Raw genomic sequence first — 19533 nt, 5'->3', positions numbered from 1 at the left:
CTGATGCTGTTTATAGCACATCCTGCAGAATCACACACTTGTTTTATAGCTTCCATGCATACTAAAATTTCAGTAAAACTAGTTCCAGTTCTACTCAGTCAATAAACATAAAATTTATGTTGCTCCTTCAATTGTCTCTTACAGATATTTGTAAATTATCTTTCTGAAGGATTTGAGTTTCTTCTGTGACTTGTTTGTTTTTTTTTAAATCGACTCAAGTTAAAATTCTGGAGCTTGGCAGCTCAGCAAGTGAAATTGGCAAAAAAAAAAAAAAAAAAAAAAAAAAATCAATTTGTAAAATATGTCGTTTCAATTTCCTTCCAGCCTTAATTCTGTGTCAGTGACACAGTAAAAACATCCTCTTGCTTAGAGGGAAAAAAAACCCCACAAAAGTATTTAAAAGCAAAGGGATAACCTGCTCTACTCTGTTATCTTCAGAAACCATTAAAGTGAATTCATGAGAAATCCTAAAGAGTTGTTCAAAAGTTATTTCCTATAAATTTGGATTCTACAGCTATGCAGCAGACTACGTGTGTGCTCATTCAGAGTTTGTGATATAGAAGAGGCAAACAAAAAAAGGCAAAATGGTAATTTCCGACAGGTACAAATCACTTTCAAACACTACAGAACAAGTTTCAATTAAATGAATGAACAATAGTGGTTTAGCATTCACTTGTCTTAAGTACAGTCAATGTGCTGCGCTTCCTCTCCTGGCTTTTATGGCATGATAGCTGAGTTAAAATATATGATACACAGATTTCTGAATAGGTGAAATCTTCACATGGCTTTCCCATATTGGAGGGAAATACTCTGCAGAACTGGCTTACAGCAGAGGAGCTGAGGGCAGGCCTGATGGCGGCTGCAGCTCCTCACCGGGAGCGGAGGGGCAGCGCTGAGCTCTGCTGTGTGACAGCGACAGGACCGAGGGAACGGCATGGAGCTGTCAGGGGAGGGCAGCTGGGGGTCAGGGACAGGGGCTGCAGCACAGGGCGGTGGGAATGGAACGGGCTGCCCTGAGTAATTTAACATCTTCCATGTTAAAACAATAGGAAGATAAAAAATATCAGAATTCAGCCACTCTACAGCCTAGATCTTAGTACTTACTGAGCTTCCAGTGCTACTCTGAACTTTGATATAATCATTTTTCTCATCTGTTTCATCTAGCACGTCCACCATAATGGCTATGTGGAGTGTATATGGCCAAATATCAAATCTAGTCTTTAATACCCATCGACCCCCCAAAAATCCTCAGACGATGACTTCCTGATCATGTCTACATGTAGATAAAATATATCCCATGGTTTAGATGCCAGAGATTTGCAATAAACTAGAAATTTTGTTCTTGTAGTAAACTACATGATAACATGGCTATCCAGCATATTGACAGAGCCAGTACGTTGCAATTCCAGATGAATCGCAGCACTTTTTAACTAATTTGGCTATTAAATGTGTGATTTCTATAAATAAATGGGTGTCTCTTTCTTTGTGATAAATCTATGCATGCAATATTGTTTGCACTATTCATCGTAGCATTGCCTTACATTTTAACATTCTGGAAATCTTTGTACTGACAGTGAATTGCTGAAACTGTCAACAGAGGCTGAAAAGCTGCAACTAGGCATAGGTGGCAGAACATTTTATTGCAAACATATTAGACCAGGTTCTTGAAATGACTTAGGACTGGCCCTTCTGCTCACTTAAACGCTATTACAAAAGGGAGCACATAGAAATAGCTGCAGCTAAGGTTATTTAGCATTTTTCATTAAAAGATTCAGCTTTCACTTGCTTATAACTCTGCCAGAACTATGTATTTCAGGTTAAAACTGGCATGCATATGTACCTGCTCTAGGTTTCTTCCCACTTCTTCAAGTTTCAGCAAAATTGATAGAGCTAATTAATAACAAATGCCTTGTTTTGTCCATGTTTGACAAAAAAGAATGTTTATAAAAAAATTCTAGTGCTATCACACTCATTAGCGGGATCTGAAATCAATCATGGATACAGATACAGAAAGAGGAAGTAATTTTCAATGTTTTCCAGTGTTATCTGGAACCAAATTTCTATTCCTAAAATTGCACGTTTCTGCTTCAAGCAGGTATCAAAGAGAATCACTAACAAAGCACATTCCTATAATGGTTTGTATACACAGAAGATGGTAATTTACTGATGATTTGAATCTAAAGAAAGAAGCTCTGCTAAGGAATTGTGTCTGGATCTGTATGATTCTGCCTGGTGTATTTCTAGATGGCTTTCTGACACCACTTCTCTGAATGCTTTCTATTTTCCTAATGTAGTGTACAGATCTATTTTGTAACTGAGAAAATGCATGTTTAAAATTAACATTAAGAAAAAACACTAAGGTTGCAGTATTAAGAATTCAAAAGCTACAAATTACCAGACTTTTGGCACATAAGACTTACAGCACTGTGATAGCTATCCCTAATTGCAAATGCAGACAACATTCCTATTTTATTCAAAGTGTTCAATGCTCAACTGGGAAAGTAAGGTCTGTGGAACCAGCTGGAGAATCCTTGTCTCACTGTCAAGAAAGGATGGCAGTGAATAGAGCCCTATAAAACTCTAATTGATTTCTGTCCTTGATATGGAAATCCTACTTCGGGCTTGGCAAGGTACACGAATCCCACCTATTACAGATTACTAATATTGTACTCTTCTCCACTACAAGGAGCTGTTGGGAGCTTGGCTTTGATCCTACTAAGTGCTGTAAATGCAGAACTGTGTTCTGAGTATTTCTTGTTCATCAGCTGTTGATACCTAACAACTTTGACATTAGCATTTCTCCCATTTGTAAGATAGGCAAAACAGTACTTTTGAACTTGACAAGAAAGTTCTAAAAATGCAAGAACAATGCTTAAGTAGCACTCTGATATCACTGTAATGAGTATCATGGGAAAATCCATGAGGAAATTAAAAACTTTATGTTCAGGATAGAGTTTAAACATTGTGCAGCAAGCAAGGCATGGCAATGAGTTATAAAGGAAACTATCAAACAAAAGCCCTGTTAATGAGCAATGTCCATCATGAAAGAAGCAAGATGTCAATAGTGATTGCCTTATTAGTATGAAATTATATGATAAGGTGATAAGTAATCATGTAGATGGTATGCAATGATACAGTTACACAATACATGCATAAAAAAACAGAGCCATCCCACCAATTTTTTATGCTTTCATGTATTTTTCCTTTGAGAAACGTGCCCCCTTAGTAGTGGATTTGGGGGACAATACTTAGGGCTTCTGAAAATCTCTCCAAATATTCTGATGAAATTGCAAACTGGTTAATTAAAATTCATCCAGTGACATAATGGTTATCTGCCACTTCTTCACACAAGGTTATACCAGAGTATATCAGATACTATCAGTCTGAAACCCTCTAAATTTACCAAGGAAACCAGACCCTGTCTGGGCTGAAAAGAGGCAAGCATCTCTCCTTCAACATAGCTATATGAAGTACTTGCAAATCTGCAGCTCAAGATTTAAGTAAATTCCACTGAAATTGTTAGTTTCTTAAAATGTTAAGATTTTGTTTCAGATATAGACCCTGATAAATAGCTTTTTACAATCCTACAGTTATTGCACCAGGCTATCTGGATACAGTTTTAGGCACCTTTGCATACGGAAGGCCAAGAAGCACATTTATTTTAAACTCACTCTGGAACTTATTTGCATGATGTGCTGTGAGTTCCAGGGTTGGTGTATTCTGCAGCAAGCTCTGTGGCCTTGAAAATCTCAGTGTCTCAGATAATTCAAACTAAAATTTGAACACCACAGGGCACTGAGTTAATTCAAGTATTTCATTCTATTAAATGGTAGAATGGTATTTAGAAATACCATTCCAGAGGAGGCCCTAATTCTTCTCACCATTTCACTGTGGGAAAGAATTAACATGATTCCTAAGGAATGTACAAATGTGTGGAAAAAAAAACAATAAACAGTATAAATAAACATCCTCTCCAACTTCACCAAGGGAGATAATATTGCGCTGCAATTAACAGCATACAATGTTTGTTTCTAATAAACACTGAAAATGACAATGACCATAAAGGCAATTTTTCTGCGTTTTTGCTTTGTGCCTTGTGTAGCCTCTCAACTATTGAAAAGTAATCAGGCTGTACAATGTCCTGTGGGACTTCTGGATTATATCCAAAGGTGATTCTTTGGGATTCATACTTTGGAACTAGTGTTATCTAAGCATGCTTAAACAGAGAAGAATTCAGGAAGAAAAAATCTAGAGAAGAAAGGCTAGCACAAAAAGGTTAGTCCTACGCAAAGCACACCATCTGTTTTATGTTGCTTCATTGCTACTCTCATTTTTTTTATTTTTATTTTTTTGTACTTCACAAAGCTACCAGATAGAAAGGCAAGCTATTGGAGTCAGATCTAATACTCACTGCAGCCATAAGAAAGAAACCTATTCACTTCAGAAGCTTTCAGATGAAAGTGTTAAAGAGGGCCAATTATTTCAACCTGTACAGAACAATTCTAGCTTCCAAATTTGTGAGCTTATGAACATCGTCAGTATCTCAGTTCCTATAACACATCACTCAGAGTTTCCCATTTAAGAACAATACGTACAAAGTAGTTGAGCATTTCCAAGAAAACAAAAATAGCCCATCTAAAGTAGAATCAAAACTACAGCAAACATTATTATTCTTAAAAAACAAGAAAATAACACTAGTATTTTGATAGCTGCAGTGTATTTATCATTAAACCAATTAGTAGATTTATCAGTGCATCCATCATTATGGACCTCCAAAAGCTAGAATCCTCTATCCTTTTTTCTTGCTTTGCTTTTTAGGGAAGGCCTGGATTAAACTGATCTACCACTTTTTTCATTCATAGGAAGATATAAAAGTTGGTAACATTTTTGCTAAAAAGCTCACTGCTTAAGTTCTGTTATTCAATCCCTCTTATCCAACCCAAGTAAAATGTTGACAGAAATGACACATTACTAAAATCACAAATCACCTTTGTCCAAAACAAAGTTGATTTCTTGACTTCTGGAAAACAACAACAATGAAGAAAATAAGACATTTGAGGGCATTTGAAATTTAATCTTCATCTACCTACATTTGCAGTCCTTCTGGTTTTTGGCAAGTTCAAAGCCAGGCCTACATTCACAGGCAACCCCACCTTTGGGCGTCTCCCGACAGATGTGTGCACACCCATGATCTTTGTTCATACAGTTCATACCCTCTGTAAAAGAAAAAAAGAGAAATGGAAAGCATCAGTACTAAAATAAGATTGGAGAATAATCATCATTAATTATACACATCCAGTGCTTCACTGCCATTTAATTTTTATTTTGCATCTAGACCATCCTCTTGTTACAAGGGAAATGAAGACGAAAAGACATATGCAACCATAAACAGCGTAATGAGGGACAAAATATATGCCTGGGATCAACTCCAGCTCTATTTCATATTTACACATTATCACCATCTATATTTTTAGCATGAATTCACAATGGAGAAGTCATGCTTAACACCATGTGTTTTATTTGTTATTAGAAGACAATACTCTACTAGTCTGCGTTCAGAAGTCTTACTGATTGGTTATGTTTTGGCAATTTTGTATTTGCCCAAGTTTAATTATTAAATAAGAAAACTGAAATGTCTGCCTAATAACAAAAACTGTGCATGTTCACAGACACGTACATGTGTAGGCAAGCTGAAGTCATAGAATTGCGGGGGTTGGAAGGGATCTCAAGAGATCATTAAGTCCAACCCCTGCTAACGCAGGTACCCTACAATCACTCACATAGGTAGGCATCCAGATGACTCTTGAATGTCTCCACAGAAGGAGACTCCACAACCTCTTTGGGCAGCCTGTGCCAGTGCTCCATCACCTTTATGGTAAAGAAGTACTTCTGCATGTTTGTATGGAACTACCTACATCTGAACAGGTGATTATCTGAGTTCTACTGAGCTTACTGTTATTTGTTTTATGAATGAATGTAATGGTTTTAACTGTCCGGTGCATTTTCATTTGCCTGTGAATATGTTGTATACTTCATAACACACAGAATCTGTTCTTCAGATGATGCATTCATGTAAGATTATATGTAAGCAATTTTGGTTGGATTTGTTTCTTCACTATTTATTAGACAGCTCAATTATCTGTGTTATTCACCATAAGCATAAACAATCTCCAACAAACCCACTACTCTTCTTCTCTTGGATTATATTAAAAAAACCTTCCAGTTTTTCAACAAACATCCAAGTGCTAGGAGTGGTTCCTGATAATGTTTAAGCCAAGGATCAATACCTATCAGATTTCTCTTTGTCACGATAGGGGCATTTTTAGCTTTCTAAACCATACAAGTGATACAGACATTGAACGTGCTTTTAGAGGCTTTCATTGCTGTGCTAATTCAAATCCCACATATTCACAGAAATCTTGAACTCGGTCCTTGTGGGTCAGCATCTAACACTGCTAGTGTGAAGGAAGGCTAGCTAAATTTGCATTATAAAGCCCTCCCAGACTTACCCTTGGGTATCTGACCTGGAAAGGAGAGACAAATTCTCTCAGAGCACACTGACAGAGAGTTCACAGCATAACTCAGCTCATTACCATGAAAACAGCATGTATTCCTCAAAACACTGTTGAATGCAGCATCGCTGTAGACTCAGCTGCTCATCTATCACTTTGAATCATGGCTACCTCTTCCTACTCTAGGCCAACAACTCAATGTAAAATGTTCAAGTAAAACAAGCAGTGATGATGTACTAAATACACACACATATATATATTTATTTTAATCAGGGCTACAAGGTTTTTGCTTCCAAAGATGCAATGTTCTTCAGAAATTACATGAGCACACCTGTCACTTCTGGCACCTCCACACACTGCCTCTGTGCTGGTCTCACACTTACTTCATAGAAATCATAGAATATCCTGAGTTGGAAGGGACCCACGAGGATCACTGAGTGCAACTCCTGGCTCTACACAGGACCACCCTCATACTGGCTCACGTACCAGATTCTAAGACACCAGGACCACAGAACCTGCCTCAAAGACTGAGATCATACTGTCATCCACTTCACCAAGGTGGATGGCTTCCTCCTACATCTGCAGAGGTTGGATACACTGAATAAGTCAGGAGCAGAACTGGAAGAAAGCTAAGTTCAGTCCCACCCTCACTGGCTAGCACAGAGCTGCCTGGCTGGGACCAAGGAAGCTCATCTCCCATCTCGAGATTTTATGATGACTTGGGCAAAGTTCCTCTGTCAGAGTACAGAATAGTTTTTAATCACATGTAAGTAACATGCTAAACAGTTATAAGGAAACTGTGTACAAAATTCTGAGAAGGAAATGTTACAGAAAGTCAGTCGGATTGCCTCAGCTTGACAGAAGACAGCGGCTTCAGTAGTTATCCAAACTGCTTGATTTTACTTCAGAGAGGTTTATATTAGCAGAGCAATGAAAAACACACATTGCCCGTCAGAATGGGCAATTCTACAACAAAATCAGAACCTTAAAACTCACTACCTATGAAAACCAAGATCATAAACAGATACATTTACGTATTCTAAGACTGAACCGTGTAAGCATGGATGTGTCCAAAAACCTGCCAAAACACAAAACAATTTTTTTGCTGTAAACTGCAGTCTGGACAACAGATGCTATTGAAAGACATAAATACACATTTTATTATACTACACAGTCCTATACATAAAAGTGAGGTGTGACTGCTTTGTTTGATGAACAGACACAAGAAATCTGGGAACCATGTTACTGGAGATTTTGAGGCATTTTATTATCTCATTCTCTCCCCTTCTACCAACAAAGATTTTCAGACACAATGTGTTTGACAAACTGTATTCCTGCACACCATATTATGTTCAGAAAAGAATCTGGAAAAGATAATACATGCCTGACTGAGTCACATTGCTGAGGCAATGAGAAGAGAGGAATTAGATAAGAGAAGATATTTAATGGCCCAGAAGTGTAATGAAGCAAGTGATTTTCAGTGTTTACCTACAGATACTCAACATCTGCCTCTGTTAAAATCATAACCCAGAAACCGTTCGCTGCTAAGATTATATAGAGAAAGCTGTGAGTGGAAGTACTGCATTTTGAACCTAAAGTAAAAGGCAAAGAAGATTTTTATACTACTGTTTGTGTGTAAGATCAGAATATTTCAGTTATTTTCCTAATTGTTTCAGTTATGGTTCTCATCAGTTAGTCGGAGCTAAACCTGAGAACCACTGATTCAGGATGCTGAATTTTTTTCTGGTGAAATGCAACACCATTATTTTTCAGAAATTCATCCACAGTGAAACTTCCCAATTATATTTCAGCATTTTTCAAAAACTTGAAAAACTAAATTACAAAAAATTCTAAACAAGATTTTAATTAGTCCTTGATAGGAAAATGTATATACTGCTTAGTCCTTTATATGTTTTCACATAAACACATAAGATTTACACATCAGATAGACACGAGATAGAGTCTCTTTTGAATTCAATACTGAATCTTCAATGATATTGAACGTAAATCAAACTACAGTACACAAAAATACGCTAGATACCTTCCCAATACTAATTTAGTAGCTATATAAGCGAATGTGAGTGAATGGGAGAGAATGATGCTCCAAAAAATTCCTTTGTTAGGTATTCTCCTTAGCAAGATGTGGTCCAAACAGTACAATGAAGAACAAATGCATAAACATCTCACATATTTTCCTAAACTGGAAAGATTGCAGTGCTGGCAGTGAAACAACTGATCTGTTGACTACACAACACCATGCTATCAGAAGTAGCAAAATATCTGAGTTAGCATCTCACTTTCTGAGCAACAAAATTCTGCCTTACCTTTAGGAGCAATCTAACGTTCCCATGCTTTTTACATAAGGAGCTAATAATGCATGAATAAAGGCATGGAAAAAACATATCAATACATGCCTTGGTGTTCTGCCTCCCTTGGCCAAACAGAGAAAGGCAACTAAAAGGGGATGTGGGCAGCATGCATCCAGATCCTGGCTTTGTCACGTGCAGGGAGCTAGGAGGCTTTTCTCCTGCATAGCTGCAGCGTACATCTACAGCAAACATGCCCTGTTCTCTCTGGGGGCAAGTGGTCCAATCAAGGCAACAACTTGATTTGAAGAAGTGAGAGACAACTAATCCTTTGGGTAAAAAAAAAAACACGATAGTGGAATGTCTGGGTGGAATACCACTTTTCATTTAAGTGTGTTTCGAAGCTTTTCTCTTTCAGCCACAAGTAAGGAGATAGGCCACTGCTCCCTAAGATGCACTGCATGACTCATATATTGCTCCTTCATATAGCTGACCAACACAGTGCAGGGACCATGGAAGAGAATGGACATACCTATGGAATTATTCTAGCCCTTTGCTGAGACAGTACAGGATCATACCTGCAGCAGTTTTACCCCTGCGTGCTACACAGCTGGAATCAAATAATAGACAACACATTTTCTGCTCTACTCTTGCCCAAGACACATTTGCAAAACTTTTATCTTTTACTACACAGCTTTCACAGAATTACAGAATGGCTTAGGCTAGAAGGAACCTTGAAGACCATCCAATTCAACCACCGTGCTGTATGCATGTTTATCACCCAACTATATCAGACTTCCCAGGGCCCCATCCAACCCGCCCTTAAACTCCTCTATGGATGGGGTATTCACAGCTTCTCTGGGCAGCCTATGCCAGCCTCTAATTAAAGAATTTCTTTCTAACATCTCATCTAAATTTCTTTTAGTTTAAAACTCTTACCTGTTGTCCTTTCATTATACACACCAGTAAAGAATCCCTCTCCTTCCTTCATGGAGGCCTTCTCTAGGTATTGGAAGGCTCTGGAGCCTTCGCCAAGCTAAACAACCCTAACTCTCTCAGCCTTTCTCTGCAAGAAAGGTGTGCCAAGCCCCTGAGCATCCTTTTGGCTTCCTCTGGACCCACTCCAATAGCTTCACATCTTGTGCTGGGGGCTGCAGGCTTGGATGCAGTATTCCAGTTGGAGCCTCAAAAGGGCAGCACAGGGGACCAATTAACTCCCTTGCCCTGCTGGCTGCTCTCTTCTCAATGCAGCCCAGAATACAGCTGGTCTTCCAGGCTGCAAGTGTATGTTGTCACCTCATGTTGGTGTTTTCATCCACCAAATTCTTCTTCTCAGGGCTGCTCTGAATTCATTTTCTACCCAGCCGATATCTGTGCTTTTGATTGCCCTGACCCAGCTGCAGGACCTTACACAGGGCCATGCTGAAGTTCATGAGGTCCGCATGGGACCACCTCTCAAGCCTTCAAGGACTTTCTGGATGGCATCCCTACCCTCCAACTTAAGTTACTCTACATCAGGTAAGAAAACATAGTTCTCCAATCAAGGGAAAAACTAAACGTTGATAAAAGAGAAGTCTGAACAACAACAATATCCTTTACTTTATTGTCCCAATATTAAAATACCATATATTTTAAAAGTTTATAGTTTTCATGTTAATCATTAACTAAAGCAATATTTTAATTTCACATGCTGCTACTTGAACCATCTTCAGAGCCTTTCAGAAAATCATCTGTGCATTCTCTTTGAAAGTACTGACAGAAAAAACAAAAACTGTTCAAACTTTACGAAAGACAACAGAACAGAATCTAATGGAAAATACATTACAAACAGGATAAAAAATGCCACTTATGAAAGAATAACAGTAATCTAATTAAACGAAACCCCCTCTTAGTATTTTAGATATGACTTGAGAAACTCTCCTAGAGCATTTTTCTTTTTTTTTCCTGACTTCCAGTTACAAAGGATTGTTCATGGAAGAGCAGCAGACATTGTTAGATGACTCACACTCTACGCTTATTTGTTTTTTGGCCTTAGAGAGATTTGGGTATGAGTCTACTACCTTAATCCAGTCCGCCATCTAGTTATCACAAATCTCCTAATAGTGCTGTTCTGCAAAATGTTCAGCCTCATACAATGACCTCTCCATTGTATTATGCTCTAAACATGTTTTCAGCTCAGCAGCTGTGAAAGTGCTTAAATCAGGCTGACTGTGACAACTAATATGCTGATCAGCCATTGCTTTTCATTAACACTGTTCTCATTTTAATTGAGACTTCTAGACATTATTTTACTTTGTGGTTCATAATTTACTGCTCTCTCTATTGTCATACTCTCTATGTATTCCATTTTTTTTCCTATGTTTTACTGCTTTTTCTTTTTTTAATGAGCTCCAAATAACTGTGCTGTTTCCAAACACTACCTGAAAATGACTAGTTTGAATTGTGCCAATGATATAATACAGGAATAACTTTGAAGGCATTGTCAAAGTAAATGTGCTGAATGTAGTGAAAAAAACCAAAAAACAAAATCTTAAGCCATATAATAACTTAGTCCATATAAATGCAGTGACATGTACATTAGTTGTGCATTGTTTATATGCACTCCCCAAAATGATAGCGGATTCTCTTTTTTAGATTTTAATTTTAGCACTAGATACACTGTAAAGTCTATTATTACAGTTGTACTCATTTAATTAAAAAAATAATCTTATTAAAAAAATCATGAAAAAGTTGTAGACAATTTACATAATTCATACAGAATCTGTCTGTATTCGAATAGCTTCTATGAGAGTTAAAATACAATTAAAAAGTTATATGCAAGCCTCTTAATTGCTGGACTCAAATAAGATGGAGTGTTTTATTATTTTTTGTTGTACACACCTTTGATTAATATGCCCTGAGTTTAAAGCAAGAAATAAGTCTTTTGAACAAAAACAAGCAATCGTTGTCAGTTTCTTTCCATCCATCTTAATTATAATGGATAAATAGTTTTGCTCAAGCAGGGGATTCATGTGATGCTATGAAGACTGCTACTAGTGATAGTCAGGAATTTCAGGTATGGGTTAGAGAATTGTTCTTCGAAGGAATGATAGTAATGAAGTATATAAGGTTCAGTTGTTGCAGTTCAGCTGCATCCACATGTATTATGAGAGTCACTCTGAAAATAGTGCCTGCCATTTTATTGTGATGGCAGAGGTGGATGTTGATGGTATGGCAGTAGAGGCTGAACCTTCCCCCCAGTATTCCATTACATTCTGAGACCGTGAGACAGATGGCAGCAGAGGGGCAGTCTGACAAAATGGCATCTGACATGGAAGCATGTATGAAGCAGAGAGCTGTCACTGAGTGTCTCCATACAGAAAAATGGCACCCAAAGACATTCATCATGCTCACTGAATGTCTACGGACACCAAATAGTGGATTTTTATGGAGACCAAACAGAGGATGTGAGCATAGTGAGGCACTGGAAGGTGTGTATCAGCAGCAGTAATGGTGACACAAAAGCAAGCCATATTCCGCATACCCATGCACATGTAAGCTACTGTTCAATGTTGGTGAAAATGCATAGGTAATGGTGCTATGTTTATAAATAGCATTTTGTAGCTGAGAATGTGCTCTATCAAACAGTGGTATTGTGCTTCTTGCATCTTTCATGGAAATAAACAGGTATCAAAGCAAAATATAACAATACATAATGTAATTATCATACCCATAGTACCAAACAGAATGTAACAAGGAATGTACTCAAGGTCATTCTCTTGATGACTGGCACCAGAAAGAGGGAAATATATCTTCAGTTGCAGAGAAATGAAAGGAGACAAAATAGATCATCCTATTTTAGCTGTTTACTAAATTATTAAATATTTTTTGTTGCTCTTTTTTGTTTTTAAAAATTTATACTAGAAACAGAAGCACGACAACAAAAAGTATGACTACAATGAAACATTCTCAAAGCCCAAGAAATTTAGAAGACTGACAGAGAACACTTTTTTCCAGTTCCTGGTTTACTCTATTTGAAAACAAAACACAGCGCGTTTCTGATTAAGACAGGAACATGATGTTGGAAGTGCAGGACAGCTGTTTCAAGCCAAATGTTACTTTTACATGTAAATTTTGGTCATATACATACTGATATATGGTTGACTATCCAAAATAAGTATACAGTTAACTTTCCTGCTGACTTGTGGAAAGCAGCTCCCCATCTACATAATACTACATAAAGCATTCCTGCTTTGGCCTTTTAACTCAAGCATCTTGCACGATTCAGGGCAACGCAAAAATCAACATTTGTCTAATCAAGCCAATCGCCATCAAGAAATACATATGGTCAAATAGTGGCTCCATCAAACCCAAAGACTGTTTTTCAACAGCCTGGACCTGACCTTCACCTTCCTGCTGCACAGCTTCATCAGACCTTATGGACGTTTCTGGCTCACAAATAAGGGCCCTTTTCTGGGAGGTAAAGAACATCTGGTGAGCTTGACTACCCAGTGACAGCCTAAGATGCTCTCAGCTCAGAATAGAGCATGCTCTTACTTGAGAACAGGAGGAAAAAAAAAAAAAAAACAACCAAGATTTTCTCTCTTGATCAAGAAAGCAGAACATGAAATTAACTGATCAGAACAGCTACTCTTCCTCAGATGATGATAATGTAATGGGTACAAAGCATCCATCTAGGAACAGACTACCGCAACTATATGAGAAATCTTGTATCAAGTATGCCAGAAATAGAATAATCTATTTCATGGTTTAAATTATTATATTGTTAAGTGAAGGAATGCAGGACATCCTTTTTACCTTCATTTCTGAAATAAGTTGCTAAGTTCTACCCAAAGCTTTAGGAAAGCCCAGTTGTTCTGGTGATTCCAACTAACCTCAAAAAAGGTTGAAACAAAAACTAAACAAAGTAGGCAAACTGACCCAAGAAAGCAAAATTCTACCCTTTTAAGTAGGTTGGGTGGATAAACTCTGGACATCATACAAGAAAACAGCTGTTGGTATAAATAAGCAAGTTTAAGTTTGTTTAGCAATTACATGTGTTTCCAGCTTGGATATAAAACATGCCTGGGGACAACATCTTCATCAGGCAGGCTTGCAGTCTGATCTCTGACAAAATGCTCCTGCTCTGAGTGGCAGCAAGGAAAACCAAATCTGCCATCCAGCCCTCAAGAGAGGTTTTATATTAAGGTTTGTGTCAGAAATACAACTTCAGACTTTCAGCGGTCAAGGCAAAGATTTGCAGTTCTGCAAAGGTACTGTAGTTTCAGAAAAGGGGACAGAAAGATTAAGTGAATTTAGCAGAAAAAAAATAGACATGCATGGAAAAGAGATTCAAAAATTGCCAAAAATGATAGCAATTCCTGTAAGCATGCTGAAATTCAACCTAGGTTGGCTGAGACTGACTATTGTGATTGTGTGATGACTTTTTGGTGGATCATCTGCAAGAAGTTCAGCAAACCCTGTCTGTTTCCCACATTGTAGAGCTACTAACAGTAGCTGGTGCTCACTGAAACCCTTTCCAATGGTCTCTGTAGGGAAACTGAGTACATTTACCTTCTCACACATAGATGTGGTTTATCAAACACAATTCATCAAAAAAGATCAAGGAAGTTGTACTGCTGCTATTCTGGTGAAACAAAGTCTTTCAGTCTTTTTCAACATCTACTCTGTCCAGCATGTCTCAAAAATGGAAAGCTCCCAGGTTATTTTTGAAAATTCTAGTCTTTGGGCCTGACTGTGTACTGAAGATGCAAAAACCTCACTATTTTTTAAATGCTTTCTCCACATATAAAAAAAAGCCACTGTTTATAATATGCTAAGGATGTAGACATTGGAACAATGTCAATATGAATTTTTTTTTCTCCTTGGTCACAAGAAAACTCAGTTTTTAACCAAAATTTCTCCACTAACTACTACATGAAACTTACTAAAAAGATATTACAAAGTTTTCAGTTCTTCAGTAAAAGAACAATAATCTTTGAGAGACACTTTCCACAAATGCAAGTATATAATTATATATACAGCTTTTCATTATTGTTTCATGAAGAGATTTGAACAAGGTTTAACCAAAGTTTAGATCATTATTATCATTTATGTAAAGAAAAGAGAAGAAATTGGATTATGGGAATAATAAAATGAAACCTAATACCTTCTATTTTTTTCCTACTGAAATTTGAACAGTAGACATGAAACAGTCTGGGTTTCCAGAAAGAAATAATTCTAATAAATATTTGAAAAATAAATATTTCAAAGGCACTTTTTCAAAGCACGTAGCATATATTCAAACAGGCAGACTAGCAGTAAACATTTCAAGAACATTTCTCTTTGCAGGAACTCCTTCACATTCCATATTCTTCCTAGGAAAGCTTTGTAACTTCTTCAACACCACATAAAACATAAAATAAATATGTGCACAGACTCACGTATGTCAGCACCTTTGAGAGCAATACAAGATACTTCACAAGTTGATTTTCAGATTCTGCTATTTAAGAAAGCTGTGAAGTAAATAATCCTCATAAAGCAGTAGGATGAAACAGATTCTTATTCTGGGTTCCTATTAAATTTTAACTAAGATATTTTTCTCTACACGGAACCAACTGACAATGAACGTATTGGATGTGTGTGAGGTTTACGTTAAAAATCCCAAGTGGAAGAATGATTTCATCAATGGCTGCTCCTCATTAGGAAATACATTAACAACTCTGGAATTCTTATTCAGGGAAGTAGCCTTCTCCTGTGCCCTTGACTTCATAGGCACTGCCTTTCTGAGGTACAATACATCCTCAAATAAGCCAATGTTTTCTGAAGATGTCGCAAAAAAATCTGATACTTATTACTAAAATAGCAAAATTAGAACACAATGCTTGAAGACATTTCTAAATACTTCATGTCGATGACTTGAAAAAAGCTAAAAAAAAAAAAAAAAAAAAAACAAAAAAACCACAAATGATTTTTTACTCCTTTTATATCAACAACAACAGAAAAGTAGAACTAGTTAGCAAAATGATACATTATAGTATCTATAACATTTAAGATATAGAAGTCTAAGTACTACAATATATAAAGTTTTATGTTTATTATGAACGTTAGGAACATAATTATATATATAGTGCCACAAGTGCTCATGGATGTATATATAATCTATTTCAACCTACAAAGATACTGTTCAAAGATACTATTCTATAGTAGTAGTACTGTACTTCAAAGCTACTGTTCAAGGAATGAAGACCATCCAATGCTCTATAGGTAAATACAGTGTACAGAATGATTATCTAACATCAGGCCTATCACTTTTTTAGGGCTAAAAATAATCAAAATCCAAAGCTATTCCTGCTATCGATTTTGTTTCTTACAAAAATGAAACACTGACCATGATGTCAAGGAACAAAGGCTGTCATGTTTCTCAAAGATAAGGGATATAAAACAAAGGAGTTTCTAGTCTTATGTTCAATTTTCTGTAAGCCTGTTCAGATCTAGAAAGCCCAATGAGAAGCAACATCCATATGTACCTGTGCTATCATTCCATTTACTTCACAGTACTGTCAATATTTTGACACACAAATAAATTAGTGGTCTTGGTTGCCCTTAGTTGGAGACTTTCAAGTGGAGGCTTGATCAGGCTCTGGGCAACCAGATGATCTAGCTGTTCACTGCAGGGGAGATGGACTTAATAGCCTTCAAGTTTTCCTTTCCACTCTAAGGATTCTATGATTCTATAATTCTCCAACAGTGTTTTTGAAGCCATTTTTCCCACTACAGTTTCTCCTCAGAATGGGATTGTGAGTAGTTTTAAGTAATATGTTTGCATACAACAAGTACTTCCTAGGTGCAAACCTCAGTGTCTGTACAGCTCACTTAACAAATATCACTGATGTGCAAGAAACAACTTCTCTTTTGAAGAAGTCAAAGTGATTGGTGTGCACCACAAAGTACAGAATGGATTTCAAATTTTTATATATAGATATATATATATGAAATACATATATTTCAACACACACATCACTGATTTCTGTCAGGGAAATGAAGTAATCAAGTCCAAATGGAAGTCAATAAAGAATAAAATACTATGCTTTAAAAAACACTATTGGTTCTCAGATTTTACATTAGCAAGACTACTCATTCTTGTGGACACTGAATATGAAAGGCAAAACGTATGTTTGCAAACTGCCTTGTGAATGCACTGTTAGGTTTCCTATCAAAATGTTTTAAAATATAATTAGTAGCGAATGTAAAAGCAAAACTATCTAGAGAATTGTTCTAGCTAGATAACTGATGTAATAAGCTCAAGTTGTTTATCTTCTCTCCATTCTGCTCTGTCTCTTGACTATTTAGTGGATCTGGTGCTAGAGCTCATAAACTTCAAAATTCTTTCAAGTTTTTGTTTTGTCTTTCTGATCAAAGAAATGTTTACGTATCCTTCCCATACTGTGTCTCTTTAAACCACTGGCTTTTTCAAAGTGCTTTTTAAAAAACAAAAAAAAAAACAAAAAAAAACAAAAAAACACAACACCATAATGTGATGTACACAGAGAGGTAAATGATGTCAGAATCCTTTCTGCCCCAAACCAGTCTGTAAATCTTCAGAAAAGCAAAGTTCATGGGTGCATTTAAAAGGGGCACAATCTGTTTCTGCTTAAAAGAGAGTCCCCCTTTTTTTGTGTGTGCAGAATAACAATGCAAGAATGTGTTATTCCAAAGAACTGTTGCCATGGTGATGCCATCAATAACATCATTTCTGCATCCTTGTCTTTTAAACACATAAGGAAAGCAACAAGCATTGGTAAATGTGAAAAAAGAACAATTACCTTTTCTCTCTAAACAGCAGAGGAAGCCTTTTTTTCACCTCATCAATAGAAAATTATGTAGAAAAGAATAATAAAGACTGTTACAAGAAGCACCAAGAAGCCTATTAGTGACAAAGGCCTTTTTTTTTTTTCTTTTTTTTTTTTTTTCTTTCCATGAATAATTACAGCTCTTTAAGAAGAAAGCAGCCCAGGCTAAGGACTCTTTGCAAGCTTTAGATGGTAAAACAAACATTTGACTATACAAGGATTTCCCTTTCATGTACCTTTCCAAGAAATAAAAGCAACTAAAATCCAGAGCAAAATGAGAGAGAAAAAAAAACAACCAAAGGAACATCTGCTGCAATTAAATTTAAAGAACCTACCATTCACCTAAAAGATTTGTATCAAAAGCAACTGTATTAGCAACAGAATCAATATAAATTTCAGGCCGGCTTGTTAAAGGTGACTGTGCTGGGAAAGTTTGGCTCTGTAAGTAATATAATAACAGGAGTCTATTCTGATTTCGAAGCAAGCGGTGGAAAAGAGGATTCCAACAGTAGATGCATTATCAAACTGTTGTAAAACACTCTTAAGTTTAAAACCTGAAAGGCAAAAGCAAACCAGTAGATACACTTACCACACAAAGTCTCAATTAATAAGCAACAGAGCCTTTACAAAAGCAAGATTTGACTGCAGGGACTTCTAAGATTCATGTCACATTTGATTAAGAACCCCTCCTGAAATATTACACTTTTGTTCTGACTCTGTTACACAATGCACAAATAGGAGCTTTAAATGCGCTCCTTAGTGCTTTCCAGTGAGGGTCAACATACAGTGTGATGGCCTGTTTGTATCTTTCAGACCTTTCTCTTCATCCCTATACTAGGGCCAGAGATTGAGGATGACGTTAGGAAAATCTACTCCTTCCTTGTCCTCTTGTCTCAGTAACAAAAGGAATATAGGTAAACAAAAAGCGTGGAGGAAAGGAAGAGAAGTGTCACAAATTTTAAAGGTAGCCTTCACATGTGAGTTGGAGACACAGATGTTCCACAAAGTTGGACCAAATGTTTGTTAGGGCTAATAATAGTAAAGACATCACTCAAAACTGTCATCTTAAAAGCCGTAAAATGAATTTAGTACGACGATAAAATTCCAAACTCTGAAGCTGAAAACCAACGTAACCACATTTACATATGATGGAAACACCGAGCTAGTTAGGAAGAGCCACTACATTCTTTTCCTGAGCTCATTGTCTTGTGTTGTCCTTTGACTTCTCACTATCACTGCTTCTCTAAAGCAAGAGATAATACTTGCTTGTTTTTACAAGTTCTTGAGCTCACCACTAGTTACTGTGGAAATCTGAAAAGTATTGTGAGCTATTAAAGATTAACAACACATTGCAATGATGGGAAACAATTCTTTTCCTTTCTATTTTAGAACTTGTGCAAAGTTTCAAAGTGCTCATACTCAATTCAGTCTAAATGCTCACACTGGGTTCTGTTTCACAGCAAAAGCTTCCATCTTCTGTCTAGCTTTTTAAACACAATTGTTTAGAAAGATATGTTGAAAGACTTTAAAAAGGCTAGCTTATCTGAGGAGCTACTCACCAAATTCCCTAGAAAACAAAAATCATTTAAGTCTGTTTCTCAGCATCCAAACAATTTATCTCTGACACCCCAGGAATAAAAGACAAATAATTGGAAGAAAGTGTTAGGAATCCCTTACCTTTCAGTTTGCCTAAGACTTAGAAAGAAAATTCCTGCTTTTTTAATTTCCTGGACTCAATAGGCTGAAAGTTGAAATGCAATTCCCTCTTCTGCATGATTGTCAGCACAACAAACTAATGCTTTTAATTGGTGAGGGTTCCCTTAACTCCTCTGAGATACTTTAAAGGCCATTGGAAGTTTATATGCTTAATTTATGGAGTAAGTA

At 36.8% G+C, this 19533-nt stretch overlaps 1 protein-coding gene across 4 annotated transcripts in view; it reads right to left on the bottom strand.

Moving 5' to 3' along the window:
* SCUBE1 (signal peptide, CUB domain and EGF like domain containing 1) overlaps nt 1-19533 on the bottom strand; it is a 204167-nt gene that overhangs the window by 95058 nt on the left and 89576 nt on the right. For all 4 annotated transcript variants that reach the window (XM_052690637.1, XM_052690638.1, XM_052690639.1 and 1 more), the window contains exon 5: nt 5091-5216. In XM_052690637.1, coding sequence (XP_052546597.1) covers nt 5091-5216 — 126 coding nt within the window. The remainder of the gene's footprint in view (nt 1-5090; nt 5217-19533) is intronic.

This window comes from Tympanuchus pallidicinctus, unplaced genomic scaffold, assembly GCF_026119805.1.
Source record: "Tympanuchus pallidicinctus isolate F22 unplaced genomic scaffold, pur_lepc_1.0 scaffold27, whole genome shotgun sequence".
NCBI lineage: Eukaryota > Metazoa > Chordata > Aves > Galliformes > Phasianidae > Tympanuchus > Tympanuchus pallidicinctus.
This window is presented reverse-complemented; position numbering and strand designations above follow the sequence as displayed.